Source organism: Plectropomus leopardus, chromosome 5 (genome assembly GCF_008729295.1).
Source record: "Plectropomus leopardus isolate mb chromosome 5, YSFRI_Pleo_2.0, whole genome shotgun sequence".
In the NCBI taxonomy this organism is placed as follows: Eukaryota; Metazoa; Chordata; class Actinopteri; order Perciformes; family Serranidae; genus Plectropomus; species Plectropomus leopardus.
Genome location: NC_056467.1, coordinates 19981096 through 19996885, shown reverse-complemented (window position 1 = coordinate 19996885; position 15790 = coordinate 19981096). Strand labels below are relative to the sequence as shown.

The following is a 15790-nucleotide window of genomic DNA, read 5'->3' as shown; positions in this document are numbered from 1 at the left end:
GCGTCTCTATGCTGAATGGGCTCCTTCCTGGGAAAAACGAGTACCAGAGTGACTCAGTTGAGCCCTTGTAAGAGTTAATACATCATTTCACTAGCCTGCATTGTTTTTTCATGTTCCTTAAATATCTGGCAGCAATTTTGAGCTTATTTATTACTGCCACAGGCTTCCTGTGTATCTGAAAATCACGCACTTCAAAATGGGTTTGGAGAGGAAGTAACCCATTAAATCAAAATGAAATACTTAGTATCAAAATAAAGTAACACCTCAGCATAATTTTTGCCATTATATAGTAATTTGGTAGGTTTCATTCAGTTGCCGTGTATTTTCAGACACAGCAGATGTCTGTGGTGGCAATTATTCGGAACCAAAAAGGCTGAAAGATAATGTGGTAAAGACAGAAAATAGGAGTCTGAGGTGTTGATTCCCATCAAGAGAAGAATGGCAAGTACCCACATGACAAAAATGCTGGCTTTGTCTGTGCATTCTTCTGTGAAAGGACGTGAGTGTCGGGCAAAGCAATAAGCAGCAATTTGTTGATTAAACTGATAACTATGAGGAAAAGTCCAAGGACTATTAGCTGAGGAGAAATAATTAAGCCGTGAATAGCTTTGCTGAATAAAGGCAGAAATTTTAAATCTATCAGACAAAGATTAGAATCATAGCGGTTCTGCCTGAGGGCACAGTGACCCAAAGGTCTGACCACATAACGCAGAGGTTATTACTCCGCACTAGGGTTGCACATTCATCAGCATATTATCCAAAACAGGTAAAAGGTGTCACAACGCACTGCAGGTTTCCTACATATTTTCATTGACAAAACTTTTCAATGACTTTTCAAAGACTTTCAAGAAGTATGCCCTTCACAGTGTCTGTGGCACTTGCCAGCATACACGCTGCAACAAAACCTCACCTATATATATATATATATATATAAAGAGGAAGGCCCGGCGAGTAATGCAAATAAATTTGCATTACTTGCCATTGATGCAAATAGTATGCATCGCAATAACTATGCTGAAACGATACATATAAATGGTGCTGCCCTGAATTGACACATATTAGAGCTACACTATGTCAGCAGTTAACTTGATGAAAATAAATGTGCTATTATATTACATTATGTGGATGGGTATCCCCAAAAAATTACCATAACAATTAATTTAATTACACACATCAAAACTCAATTACTTTTTCAAAAATGTTCAATGATCTTTACTATTATCGTGACTTTTCAAAGCTTTTGCAAACTTTTGAAATTCAGTGACTTTTAAAGGTTTTCTATGATCTAGGAACCCTGACGCCATTATAAATGAAGCTTTGTAGTGCTATTGAGACACACTGACCTGTAAATCATATGTAAGGGAACATGCTTGTGTGGTAAAGACACCAACAAAAATGTCATCTTTTTTAAGTAAAAAAAAAAAAAAAAGACATGCAAAAATCACACATCATAATACTTGTCAAAATAACTGCAGATTTTTTTATTTTTTTTTTGCATATTGTGTAAGCATACTCCATATCGCTGCTGTAGCACACCAACACAAACAAACAAAGTACATACCTCTCCTTCTCTGCATAGTCGTTGTGTAGCTGGAGCTGCTTCTCTTGGGCCAGGTTCTCAGCTTGATTCTTCAAAGACTGCTCGTACTCACGGATCTTCTCTTTCAAGGCCTTAATGGTCACCTCTGGAGGAGGCAGAAAGTCGAGAGAAAAGGAAGGAAGAATTGAAATACGTGCAAAATACATAATCAACAGACTATAGCTGCTTCCTAGACGTGATAAATGGTAGTGATGACGATAATGCTTTTGATGGGGGGGTTTGACCTTTGCTTAAGGAACAGCGTTTCATGTCCCACATTCTTTCTCTGTCAGCACGGACGAAGGCCTTGGCCCCTATGGCTCTGGTTTAATCTTTACATCCATGACTGGTATAGAATATTCACCATTCACCAACAGTAGATATGCTGTATTCATTAGGACTGCATTAGTGCTGAAACCCCATAACCTGCTGACGGCTGAACTCTGTATGGGGCAGCCTGAAATAAATCTAACACATAACTGGTGTAATAAATAGGCCTCCGTGTGTGTGTGTGTGTGTGTGTGTGTGTGTGTGTGTGTGTGTGTGTGTGTGTGTGTGTGCGCGCGCACGCCAGTGTTTCTCAGAGAAAGATATAAGTGAGTGAGACAATGATAAAGAGCATTGCTGCTTGCTGCCTTTGACTGAGGGCTCTTAGCACTTTGTGTGTGTGTGTGTGTGTGCGTGTGATTTAAACTCCAGTCTCACTGCTCTGACACATAATCAATAGAGGAGAGTCCCCTCAGAGCCCTCTTACCCCTTAACTGCTTAACTGAACTTTAAACATTTAGGTTGCGGGGATCAATGGCCATCGCGCTCTTTTGTACGTGTGTGCGTGCGTGCGTGTGCAAGTGTGCGGGCAGGTTGGCGTGTGCGTTTAACAGGAGTGGGAGTTCCACAGTGTGTTTTGGGGTTTAAATATCCCCCATCTATTGAGGCGGGAAGGAGGGATAAAGGATGAGGGAACAGGAAAATCAATGGCAGAATGGAACCCTGCCGCTATCGAGCTGTTCCAATTAACTCTCACTGAGGAAAGGGGGATTCCAAAACATTCCCCTCTCGCTCGCTCACTCCTCCTTTTCGACTGAAATTACACCACTTTTATTACTGCTTCTCACTCATCTCTCTGCCTCTGTCAGTTTTTCCATCTTTCTTTACCCCGAGGTAGCCTGTCGTTTTTTATTCATGAATCTGCGCCTCGTGTTTTTTTCCCCCTGAAAACCTATTTGAAAATGTAAAACCTTGTACATTTTTTGTGTTTTTTTAAAAATTTATAAGGCATTAAAATATGTTCAAATGTGGCCTCTTCCTTTGAAAAGGGCGTCTAAATATGTTTCTTTGACCTTATATTTGCACTTAAAAGTTCATCAGCATGCACACATAATAGCCAGATTACCTTCGAGCATAAGAGAAATGATTTTTGCTGCAATTTTGAATATTTTTAGCGTTCTTTACTCTTACTTTTTACAGTGTGGAATTTCTCAGACTAGCGGCCATTAGAAAGTTTTTCAAATATTTACAATTTTATTACTTTTGGTGTAACCAAATTGAAATGTTCAAAAAATAAATGCATTCTTTCTTTGTACAATACTGCAAATTGAATCAGGAATACGGGAATTTCGTAATACTACATTTTTAAAGGAACACTGTGTAGGTTTTTAGTTGCATCTAGCTGTGAGGACTGCTGCAAACTTCATCTGTGTGCCAAGTGTGCACTCCTGGTTGGGATTCTTCCAGCGTTCATTTGTTCAGGAGCTTTTACAGGGAGCTGAATTATCCACAGCTCATTCTTAAGTAATGAAAACACAACAATTCTTATTGTCAGGTGATTATACACTAAAGAAAACATACATATTATATTTTATTATGTTACTGCCAATGTATCTCATTAAATCCAAGACACCAAAACTTTAAGTTCATAACAAATCCAGTCCTTTCACTTTTGCCCCAGATCTGTATGCTTTTCTTTTCTTTTTAATCTATTTTTACAAGAATGATGCACATTGATCTGTATCACTGTAAATGTGATTCAGATAAAAAAAATATACATATGTAGTTTTCTCATTCTCACTGGAGAAACCTGCTTCACCGTATTGGCTGGTGATTGGTTCTGATATAGCCACTGTATACTCCTCTTTTGGATACTTCTGTCCATTTATATGCACTTTTGTACACGACTTATACAAATACTTAGAGGTATATGAAAGTTTCAGATGTGCTGATCTATGATAAACTGTGTGTCCCACATCCATGCCCCTCTCAAAGTCAGGAAAAATTCCAAACTGTTTGCCTTTGCATGTATCCCATCTCTAACCTTGGTTTTTGACCTCTGCAAACTCTTTGTTGTAGTCCTCCAGTGTCTCTCGAAGTTTGGTGTTCTCTGTCTCAATGTCGTGCATCCTCTGGAGCTTCAGCTGCAGCTGCTGAGCCAGCTCCAACACAGGTACAGGATCTGGCAGAGACAAAACACACCACGTTAACACACTGCAAAGCAGATTACACAAACAAGGGCAGCGAGGTGGTGTTGCAAGCTCGGAATAACTACATTCAAGGCCCCTGTGAGAGCAAGCGTTTGCGCCCTAGCAAAGTGTCCTTGAGCAAGGCAATGAATCTTTTGTAGCTCCGGGTAAACTGCTCTGGATCTGACCTAGACCTCTGATGCCCCTGTGGAGGATTACTGGTTCAGACAAGCACCAAAAAATGTCATAATTACTAGCAACATTATGACAAGGTAAGTTACAGGGACAGTCAGTGGTGCGTCAGACAGCTGTAGGCCAAAGCTTGAATGTATATTCAGAACTAATAACGTCTTCTGATACTGATTAATCATAGATTCATCAATGATCAGAGGGATCTGTGTTTATTTTAACAAATGTGCAAACACAATACATTTCATAAGATTTCATTTCTGGTATCTTTTCCACTGTTTTATCTTTTGTAAATTATAACATTATTGTTTAATGTTAAAATATCCTACCTTGGATATGTCTTAATCATTTTAATTATTCCCAAATATTCACATCCTAAAGCCCCGATTCCAAAAAAGTTGGAACATGGGACATGTAAAACATACATAAGACAGAATACAATGATTTGCAAATCCTTTAAGACATACAGCGGGGGAAATTAGTATTCAACAAGCCATTTTTTTCAAAACACTTTTTTTTCCAGTGCAGCTAATCACATGAAATTTAGACCAGACATCGGTATCAACTCAACAAAAACTACACAGACAAAGAAATCATAGGGTTTCCATACACATTCATTCATTTATGGCGGCCAGCTACGAGTAAAACATCTGCCACCACAGATAGATGGAGCTGGACTGTTCATTATCAGCACTGCTGAAAAGCATGTATACTGTTCCGGTATTCATTGCACCAGCCACCTTACGTGTACTCTGGGCACAGGTGGAGTAGCAGAATGTCAGGTGCATTGAAAATTGTTCATTTTACTGGGTCTAAAAGTTTACTTTCGCTGGCAGCAGCTGCTCCTTTAATCCATCGATTTGATTTGATCAGCTCAGAACAGATTGACAGATCAATTTTCCACCCTGTGAGTCAAAAACTGCTAGTCAGGAAAAAAAAGATCTCACAAAGAGCTCCACCTGCACTGCACTCATGAACCTGAAAAATCCTCAGATTTTAGAGAAAAAACTCCCCCCTGCCAAGACTTGGTCTGCCATGCCCGCCTCAAGACACTTGTATGAAGAAACTTAACTCTCACAATGTTCAGGTGGGATTTTGGCCTTTTCTTCCACACAGACAGTCTTTAAATGTTGAGGATTTGGGGGGGGGATTTTGAAGAGAAATTTCGCTTTAAAAACTTTAATAATTAGTGTTCTCGGTTCCATAACACTTACTGACTGCTGTAACAAGCAAAAGGTGATGTAACACATTGGTAAACATGAGCCTGTCCCAACTTTTTGGAACGTGTTGCAGGTATCAAATTCACACACAATGAGTGAATATTTACAAAAAAACTAACAAATACGTTTATAAGCTTGAGCATTAAACATCAGTCTTTGCGGTGTGCTCATATTAATATATTTTTGTAAAGGATTTCTAAATCATTGTTCAATCATTGTTTTTATTTACATTTTACACAGTGTTGGGGTTGTAGTATAATATCCAGTATTGGTCCGGCTCTACAGTAAGTGTGTACCAAACATTGGTGCAGGTCACTGATTGGTGAGAACAGTACAGAGATCTGGCTAGCTTAACAACAAACAACACTGAAAGGTCATGGTTAGTTTTCACAATCTGTTTATCCATAAAGGTTATTGAATGATACACTATCAGCCATTGTATCAACAAAGACTTTTGTCCCTGTATGAGATAAACTTTGTATGGGGGAAAAAACGGAATGAATCAACTGCTGACACAGCAAGAGAGCAAGATAAGCTGTGGGAGACACAGACAGTGCCGTAGATGAGACATATTAACGGCAGAGATTACTGGGCTATGATCAGTTAAAGTGTTCACTATGATGCGGCTTGAAAGCGAGAAAAAAGAGGAACATGGCAGCAGACAGATGGACAAAGTGGCGTCGTAAAACAGGCAATGCGAAAGGTAAATAAGAGATTAAAGAAACACGAGACAGAGGGAAGAAAGACAACTTTCTGGAGGCATTTTACCAACATCTCTGTGAACACACAGCAGGGTTAACTGTCAGTGTGATGAAGAGAGCCCTGTCAGTCAGGCCAATCACATCTGATTGGTGCTCATGGGTGGCAGACTGGTGACAGGCAGCCAAGAGACGCAGGCGACGCTCATCAGCATGCCAGCTAAAAGAGCAGTTTGCATGTGTGTGTGTGTTTATGTGTGTGTGTTGTACAGATAAGAGGAACTGACAGCTTACAGCTGGGGGTAAGGGCTGTGTATGTGTGTGTGTGGTGTGTGTGTGTGTGTGTGTGTGTGTGTGTGTGTGTCATGTCTGACGCAGTTAGATATCTTAACTATGCTAATGAGAGATCAGCAGAGAACGATTGGGGAATTTCATGCTGATTTTGTGCTGTCAAGGTGACACACCATGCAGGGCTAAGCTCTGACACACACACACCTTGTCGCAAACACACATTGCATAGTCTCATACAAATATGCACAAGTACAAACAAACGCTAAGGAACATAACTGAGCGCCCTGAATTGGACTCCTATCTGCTGCAGTGCCCTTGAAAATCAACTTTCTCTCCCTCTTATCAAACCTTCGTCCTTCACATAGCCCGTCCCCCCCTCTTCCAAATCAACCTCCTACAGCCTGTTAAAAGCAGTTTGACTTGTGGGCCACTGGTGCTGAGCGCTCTCGCCAGACACCTTTAATCTAAAGCAGAGCACACTGGGCTGACTAACCAGGCCTTCAGTTGATAGAAGACAGAACAAAACACACTGTTTCCTCTTTCAAGACTGCTGCATTAGTCAGGCTGGTCTGTGTCTGTGTGCGTGTGTGCATCAGGCATTACATCATTGTCTCGCTGCAAGTTAAGAATAGCCCCGTCAGAGCTGGCGCTGACTTATTGGGAGCAGTACAATCCAAAGATATTACTGTAGGTCTATCCATGTGGGAATATGATGACCTCCTTACGCTATAGATGAACTCAACTTCTCTCTCATTTCTACATACACGGCCCCTCCTGGGCTCCCATACAGCTGAAAATCTCCAACCAGTAGCTGTGTGTGTGGGTGTGTGTGTGTGTGTGTTCTGTAACACTCTGAGCTCCGTGTCCCTCCACGGCCTCAGTGTGCTGAACGTGACTGCTCATGTGTGCACTTCGCGGCAGCCAATCGTGGGCACACTTGTCACCCATATCAGGACGCACCTTCTGTTAAGACCCTCTAAAGGCTTCACCAGTGGGGATGAGATCTCGTGGGGACATATTAAGGCGTTGCACACGCCTGGATGCACAGTGAAGGAGCACCAGAGGGACGGTGTCATGCTTTCTCTCTTCCCCTGTTGGTGCTGTCTGCATGGATAAGGGAGTCTCCTGATTTTGGACTCTGGAGGTGTCTAGACAAACACGCTTACACAGACAAACACGCACACGCAGACGTGAAACTTACCTGGGACATCGATTATTTTCTTGTAGACGTTCAAGAAGGCGGCCTCTGCTTCTTTACTTCTCTTACTCAAGGCATCGATCTGCGAGGAGAGAGAGGGGAAAAAGATTGGTTAATTGTCAGCTACACAACCTCACAACTGGGTGTCACATCCATACGCTCCGAAGTCAGACCCATTAATTTCACAGTGAGGCTTGTCTATATATCTGTCTTTCCTCACTATGCGTCGGTATGCTGAATGCGATCACGGCCGTCTTGACAGCGGCTGCATTGGTGTTTCCTTCCCGTGAAGTCAGTTCAGCTGTTCAGCCGATGAGTGATGCGTTTCATTTGCCGCGTGCCCGTGCGTGTCTGTCTGTCCTCGGTGTGTGTGTGTGCCCAAGTTCATCTGTCCGTCTGTATGTGTGTGTGTGTGTGTGTGTGTGTGTTCGTTTCCCCTCCAGCACGCTGACATCATTAAACAGCTGGCTCAGTCTTTCCAGCCACAGCAGGGGCAGATTATTCAGTCAGCTCTTAGCAGCAATACAGTGTGGATCCATTACTGATGCAGCCATTAACACAAGAGGGCACGGCATGCATTCCATCACCGATATTATTGAAATGGACAGCATTAGATTGGATCCATAAGAGATTAATTCTAAAAATGATACAGGGGGAACTTTTACACTGTTTTCAATGTGGAAACATTAGACGGCGAGCTCTACTATGGTCTCTGTGTCACACTTCAATATGAGAAGCAGACAGAGTAGGCGAAAATGGTTCTGAAATAAAGTCTAAATCGAGGGAAACAGATGCCAAATAAAGACATTCGGAGGGTGCTACTGTACTGGGCAGAGCTACAGCTGACTACTCTGGCTCACGCACTCAGACTAAACAGCCTTGTGTTTCCCTTCCAACTCCTCCAGCACATTCACGGAGAGAAAAGGAATAAAGACAAAAGCCTATATAAGTCCAAATATAAAGTCTTCACATTCCCAGCCAAGCCAGTAGTGTAGTTGATGGGTGGTTTAGGGGTTCTTGCCACTGTAAACAGAGCGGGCTACATGTAATACTGCCTGGGCTCCTATGGGAACCTAATAAATCTCTTCACATGGCTTTGATTCATCTCTAGTTTTTTAGCCGCAAAACATCTGGCCCTGAGTCGGCTGGTGCCAGCACCCCTCCCTCTTTTCTCCCCCCTTTATTTCTCTACGTCTTTCTCTCAGTCTCTCTCTGGAATTCTCCCTCTTGTCACTTCCATGTTCCCTGACTCATTTTTTTTTCTTTCCCTCAATCTTTTTCGGTGTCAGTCTTTCTCACATGTTTCTCTGTCACACTCTCATGTCTATCTGACATGTTCAGGGCTCCTGTCTCTCCCTCCCTCTCTCTCGCTCTCTCTCATACATACACACATGCACACACACTGCCCCACTACTATATCTCATTCTCACATCATGCTGCATCATGTACTTTACCCTCTTCATGTGCTGTGTGACATTGGCTGATCAGGATCCTCAAATGCAAGGCCACTAATGGGAGATTACTGATGCCGAGTACTAATACCTCTCACACACCAACACCAAACCTGTTCATCAGAGTTGACATGTGTGTTCACACACGTGTGTGTGTGTGTGTGCGTGTGTGTGTGTGTGTGTGTGTGTGTGTGTGTGTGTGTGTGTGTGTGTGTGGCCCCAGTAGAGTCTGATAAGGGGAGGCTATGGGAAGCAGAGACTGAAGCCTTGGATAATGGAAAAGCTTATCTGATCGATGGACCAACAAGGAACACTGAGCATGCAACATACACACACAAACACACGTACACACACACACATAACCCGTTTACCAAACTGAGGGCCTTGTGGAAACTACTGTTATTGGTAATAATTATGACCTGAGGGCATCCACCTTTCAATGACAAAGATTAAACTGAGTACCAAGACCCCCAAGTTCCTGGGATAAAACTTTTTATTGTTCAGTCCCGGTTCCACATTCACTTAGTAAAGATTCAAGCTCCGAGGGGTAAAATGCTTAAGGACGAGTTACTGTGGGATTCAGCAGGAAGACCCTCTGGTTTTTGGTGCTGTCTTGTCCTTGATCAAAGCACGGAGGGGTAAGCAAACAAAGCCAGGCTAAAATTACACATTCTCAGAGCTACTCATGTTGTGGCATGCGAGCGCGCAAAATAGTCGACTGATTGATGGGCTGCTCTAAGACTGGCGCGGGTGTACAGTATTATCTCAATAATCATAAGATAATGTCTCTCTCAGTTCCGCGACCACCCACTATGTGCCTCAGCATGTTCTGGTGTGCACGTCGTCGAGGTGTGTCAACATGAGGATGGTGGAAACAGCTGACAAAGCCGCAATTATATTGCTGCCGTTTCTATTCTCTAAATAGACTGTGGATCATCAGCAGAACATGGTGGGACCACTATAAATTACAGCATTTTTACATAACCACTGGCTGTGGTTGCTGCTCTAACACAAGAATATGGAAACTAACCCAGTGTTAAACTGTAATATTCTATGGCCAATAGCAAAGCAGCCCTGTCACTATCTATTCAGATGATTCTGTTTGCGTGTATGTGTGTGTCCATGTGTGTGTGCTAGGGGGGGAAAAGATACTGTTGGGCTGAATGTCCACCCACTCCAACCCCAAATAACGCCCCAGTCTAAACCAGCCGCTTCCACTCCTACCCTCTGACTTTCACATATGGGAGTGAACTGGAAATGCATGGCTGCCAGAAAGGAGGAGTCATGATGGAAATAGGCCAAAATGATGGAGGAGGAGATAGAGGGGAATGGTGGGAGTACGATATAGCACACACACAAACACACACAAGTCGCCTCTTATGGGTCAAGGTACATCGAAACCTAAGGCGCAACATTAAATTGAAAGTAAATAAATGAGCCACAATGAACAAAACTGGCTCATGATTCACCAGATCAACAAATAACCCCACCGAATCATGCAGACAAACAAAGTCTGAGGAAATAGCATTCGGTGAGTTGTGACTGGCTAGAGCCGGGGTTTTGTGGTGCCTTTTTTTTTTTTTTTTTTTTTTGCAGGATGCAATTTAAACACACCCTTGGGCTACAGGACTTCATGAATAGGACAGAAAATCAAGAGCAGAGCAGAGCGAAGAAAAGAGGGAGAGGAAAGAGGGGAAATGAGATAGTGGCAAGAGAGAGAGCAGGAGATGGCGGAGAGAAGAGAGGAGAGAGAGAAGTGAGAAGAGAAGAGATGACGATTTAAGAGGAAAGACTAAGGCGGAAAAGGGAGAGAAGGGCACTGAGAGAGGGAGCAAGACCAGTCAACGAATGTCAAACAGGCTTTATAATATGCACTGTTTGAATGCTGTGCTTGAGCATGTGAGTCTATCACTGTGTCAATATAAAATTCCCAATAACACACTCACCTCTCCTTGGAAGCTCTTGAGTAAAGGTGCAACCTGTTTCCGGAAATCCTATAAAGGATAAAGAGAAGAGGAGGTTAGTAATAGTGAGTCACAAAAGTAAGATGAACAACAGATCATTTTTATCGTAAAATAACAGTTAATACAGGAACATGTGACAGTGAATATGTTAATATTTCATTTTTGCCCTTATTCTGAAAAAAAAATACAACATGCCTGCTAAGCTGTTTACATGGGTAATGAAAATCAATATATTTCACAAATATTCCTGTTTATATGCAGCCGTGCATACTCCGATTAATGTGCCCTTACATGTCCCTATCACGTCAAACTATGGAATTCATTCAACCACATTTTTTGAAAAGGCTGTCATTGAGATATTTCTACATATTCAGAAGCCTCTTAATATCCAGGACTTTAATGTCTTCCATGTCTTTTTTTAAATTAGTTATTATTAAGAGGTATATTTTTATTTAATTCCATTTTTTTATATTTGTTATGACAACAGCAGCACATGTCGATGCAGCAGCCAGTAGCTCCTTAAATCCTTGCTACTTTTTCGCTGTTTTTGTATTTTTTGATCCCATGGCCCCTTCTGTTGAAGCACGACTTTTCTACGATAGAGAAGCACTTAACATTGGGAAAAGTTGTGTGGAGTTAGGAATTTTCACAATAGCAGGTAATTTTAATAAACTCATCCTTCAACTCCAAAGATGTAGCAGGATCAAGGACAAAGGTAATTTTGTTTTTCAAACAAATGACTCATAAAACTGACTAATAATGACTAAAAATGACTAACAAAATTCTTGTTCCTCCCTTCTTCTTCTTCTAAATAGTGTTTTCCACAGAATTACGTATGGCCATAGCCAAGGGAGGGGGACGGGAGGAGGGGTTGGGGCATTGTCAGTAAATTTCCAATTTTTCTATATTGTGTGTGTGTTTCACTTTTTTTTTATCATTTTGGGTACCCTCTATAAATACGGACATCTATGCAGGTCCTTCAATGAAGCACAGGCAGAACTCGCCATGAGTTCTTTTCTCCCATAGCAGCAGTTTGAGGAGAGTCGGGTTGGGGCGGATAATTGATCTGTCGAGCTGATCAGATCGGTAGATGAGAGGAGCAGCTGTTGCAGCTAGTTAAAGTAAAGATTTAGACCAAGCACAGTTCACAGTATATATTAGATAACTGAACAGTATGTTTATTTAAATTGCACTCCTAATGAACAGTCAAGCTGCAAAAATAGAAAATGAATACATGGAAGCATATGTTTTAAATAAGGCGGGCCACCACGAGTGAATGAATATGTGGGGAACCCTGTTAAAATTAGATGAGTTCTTCCTTCTGAACAGAAAGTGGGGTTTACTTTCAGCCACCTCGTCGGTTTGTGCACAAAATCTTCATGAAAACACACAGAGCAGGCCGCAAACAGCCAAGAGGCCGTGTGTCGCAAACTGCAGTAAAAACTTCTCAAGTGACATATCCTGAATGTGTTGTCCACATGCATAAAAGTAGGCTCCTAAAACCCGAATAATACCTGCATAACCCACGTCTTGGTAAGAAAAGGCTAAATTTGGAAAAAGGCCCAATTTGGAATATCCAAAAGTAATATGCCGTTGACATGACCCGCATCAGACACACAAATATTGTCGTAATTGGAATCGTGGTAAAATATTGGTGTGCACGTTAACAGTCCCAGATTTTCAGAAGCAGAGGAAACCTCGTGAATTTTAGAGGACCACATGATCAAATAAGCCACTCACTGAAATCAAGTAGCAACCATTTTGCCACTGCCGATGAATAATGAGCGATGCGTGAGTGAATGATGAACATGATGGTAGGGAGGAGGCCAGGTTTGTACCCCGAGGTACTCTGATGGACTGCGTTTCTCACAAGAACAGGTGCAGCACCACCTGGGCCACCCAGAGGCACTACCAGTGCGTGTGAGACAGAGAGTGAATGAGCCACGGAGTAGGACTAATGCAAATTGTCTCTGCGCACCAAGTTTTTACTATAAAGCAAATGCTTTTCATCCCGCAAGTCCCATTGCATGACTTTCCAGTACGAGTCAGCGGTTTCAGATTAGATAGCCAGTCGAGTATGTATCAGGGGAACATGCAAATCACCATGCTGTTAGCTGAGCCTACATCCTGACAAACTGCACTGGAGCGTACGGCAAAAAGCATGGCAGAATAGGACATTCTGTACAGGAACATTTGATTTGCACAGTTTATGGACACACACATACTCACAAAACTGCCTAATAAAGATGTGAAGTAGGGCACCGACAGATGTGTGCTCGAGAGACTCTGCGCCTTTTAGAAACCTCTGCCTAAAAGCCTAACCGATGCTGAGGGAAGCGTGCATCCCAAACTGACCTGGGACCAGCGTCTGGGGCTAGCCTAATCCCAGGTTGGTCCAGACAGGCTGCTTGTCTGGGGCTGAGGACAGGTCATGACCTCAGTGACCCTACCCCATTGTTACCTCATCAGGGGTCGTTGTGGCTGTTTGTCTGGGCCAATTCAATATTCCCCTGCTGGGGATAATGACCTCCACCCCGCCCCCACTCCCCCTCCCCTGCTCTGGATCTCCCCTTCTCACACACACACACACACACACAGGACAGGCATGCACACACAAAAAACGCCCTCATGAAAACACCAGAGTGGCGTCCGTTCTGTCATTTGCATCAGCTTTTGATTATATCCTAATTTTCCATTTTTCAGTTTCCTTCAGTTAAGTTTTTGGATGGCCTGCGCTAGCACCTGTTTGGATTAACACAAAGATGTTTTTCTTTTTATCAAATTTTGCTTCTGTTGAGCTCCCATTGTTTTGCCAGAGCCGATCAAAATACACTCAAAATAAAAACACTCAAAAGTGCGTCTGTAGCATTAGTGTAAATTAGCGCATAAGACCTTTTTCATTTCACTCTTTCCCACTAACAGTGTGCTTTATCACTGTGGCTTGAAACAAATGTAAATATTTAAGACCAAAAAAAGAAACCTCTGTTTCATGTTATGCAGTCTACTCCAGCAGTCCTGCAATAATTACTACCTTTGCACAAATCATAACTTTTGTTGAGACTGCGTCTGCATGACGGGCTGCCTCAACACTGCCATAATATACTGAAGCTGATTCATTAATCTTATTGAATGTTTTAGGCAGAGTTAATTAAATTCCTGGTGTTATTTGAGTTTAGACGATTATCCTCTCATCTTGCATTTTTCGAAGTTTTGGGGTGACAAAACGCAGCAGTTTGACAGGCATGCACAAACACTTCCTTGCGAGCACACGCTTAACCCACAAAAATAAACACATTTGAATAACATGCAGAGGTGAGCCACTGCTTTTGCTCAACACCCGGGATCTGAACCCCCTTTGGACCACTCTCCAGTGCTCCGCCCCCTGCCCCCTCCACTTCCAAAGATTTATGACCATATAACATAACAATGTACACAGACACCATGGTCAATCTGTGTGTGTGTGTGTGTGTGTGTGTGTGTGTGTGTGAGTGTGTGTGAGTGTGTGTAGTGAGGGGAGTGGAGGGGGCCAGGCAGCAGGAGATGGATGGCTGGTGTGTGAGCTGCCGGCAGACAGCAGACAGGCCAGCCCGAGGAATCCTCCAGGGAGTATGGAACTCCCATTCGCTGTCTGTCTGCCCTGCAGCTAAACACAAACGTGTGTATGTGCATGCGTGCGCACACACACACACACACACAAGCACACACAAAGTTGTTTTACTACCACTGCCTCTGGCTAGCAATCTTTGGGACATTTTACAACCATTCCCACCCTTGCCTTTATAACAGTGTGGTAGCGGAGTCTTGACTAACTAAAAGGAAATTAAGAACTGGATGAATAATTCAGGCAACTTAGGAAGCACAGTGAGATGTAGTCTCAAAAAAAAAATCAACAGTGTGTCAGTCCTAATGAATTATGAAAACTTTGTTTTCACGCTGCATTTCTTTGCACTACTTTCAAAATGCTACAAAAGCCTGCGTGTGTGTGTGTGTGTGTGTGTGTGTGTGTGTGTGTGTGTGTGTTATTATGCAGACCATGAGTGCAGTTCACACCAAGTACAGCTCAGCAGACTAGACACAGTCAACGTGGGCCGGTCTCCTGGTTGTTGAATAATGGATCAGAGACGGACTCCCGCTCAGCCTAATGCAGTCTGATCTGATGTGACTGTGATCTCCGCTGACTGGTGCAGACCACAGAGAGCTGACAGCCCACTCTATAGGCTGGTCAACCACACACACACACACACACACACACAGCTACGCAAGAGACAGAAAACACAGCTTGCCAAACACACACAAGACGATCGGGGCATTTTTAATCAAGCACAGGCCATCACACGTTATGAAGCAGCCTATTTGGTAGGCAGCCTTGATGCTTGTACACCTCGAAACGCCGGGAGTTTTAGTACTGATTCCTATTGAGCCTGTTACAGCCCTGTAATGAATCCTGTCGCTCGTCTGGCCTGGCTCAGATTCCTCCTCCACATACCAGGGAGATGCCAGGGGCCACACAGACGCCAGAGGAGCCTTCCTAAATCACAGCCTTGTTACACTGATGAATGTGTGTGTCCTGTTCTGTGATCTAGGCTATCTGCCTCTGTGTGTTTGTGTGTGCGCCTCTCTGCATGTTTTCTTTGTGTGTGTCTCTCCACCTCCGTTAGTGTGTGTGTGTGTGTCTGCTTCGCCTCCTGTGTGTTGCTAGTTATGTGGTTATGCTTGAAAATGAGATTAGAGATGAATGTGTAGG

At 42.9% G+C, this 15790-nt stretch overlaps 1 protein-coding gene across 1 annotated transcript in view; it reads right to left on the bottom strand.

Annotated features, from left to right (window-relative positions):
* The window catches only part of cux1b (cut-like homeobox 1b), a 64463-nt gene that overhangs the window by 27614 nt on the left and 21059 nt on the right, over nt 1-15790 (bottom strand). Inside the window, exons 3-6 of the mRNA XM_042486925.1 lie at nt 11029-11076; nt 7635-7713; nt 3891-4028; nt 1562-1685 (exon numbers count right to left, since the gene is read on the bottom strand). Of these exons, the coding sequence (XP_042342859.1) occupies nt 1562-1685; nt 3891-4028; nt 7635-7713; nt 11029-11076 (389 nt within the window). The remainder of the gene's footprint in view (nt 1-1561; nt 1686-3890; nt 4029-7634; nt 7714-11028; nt 11077-15790) is intronic.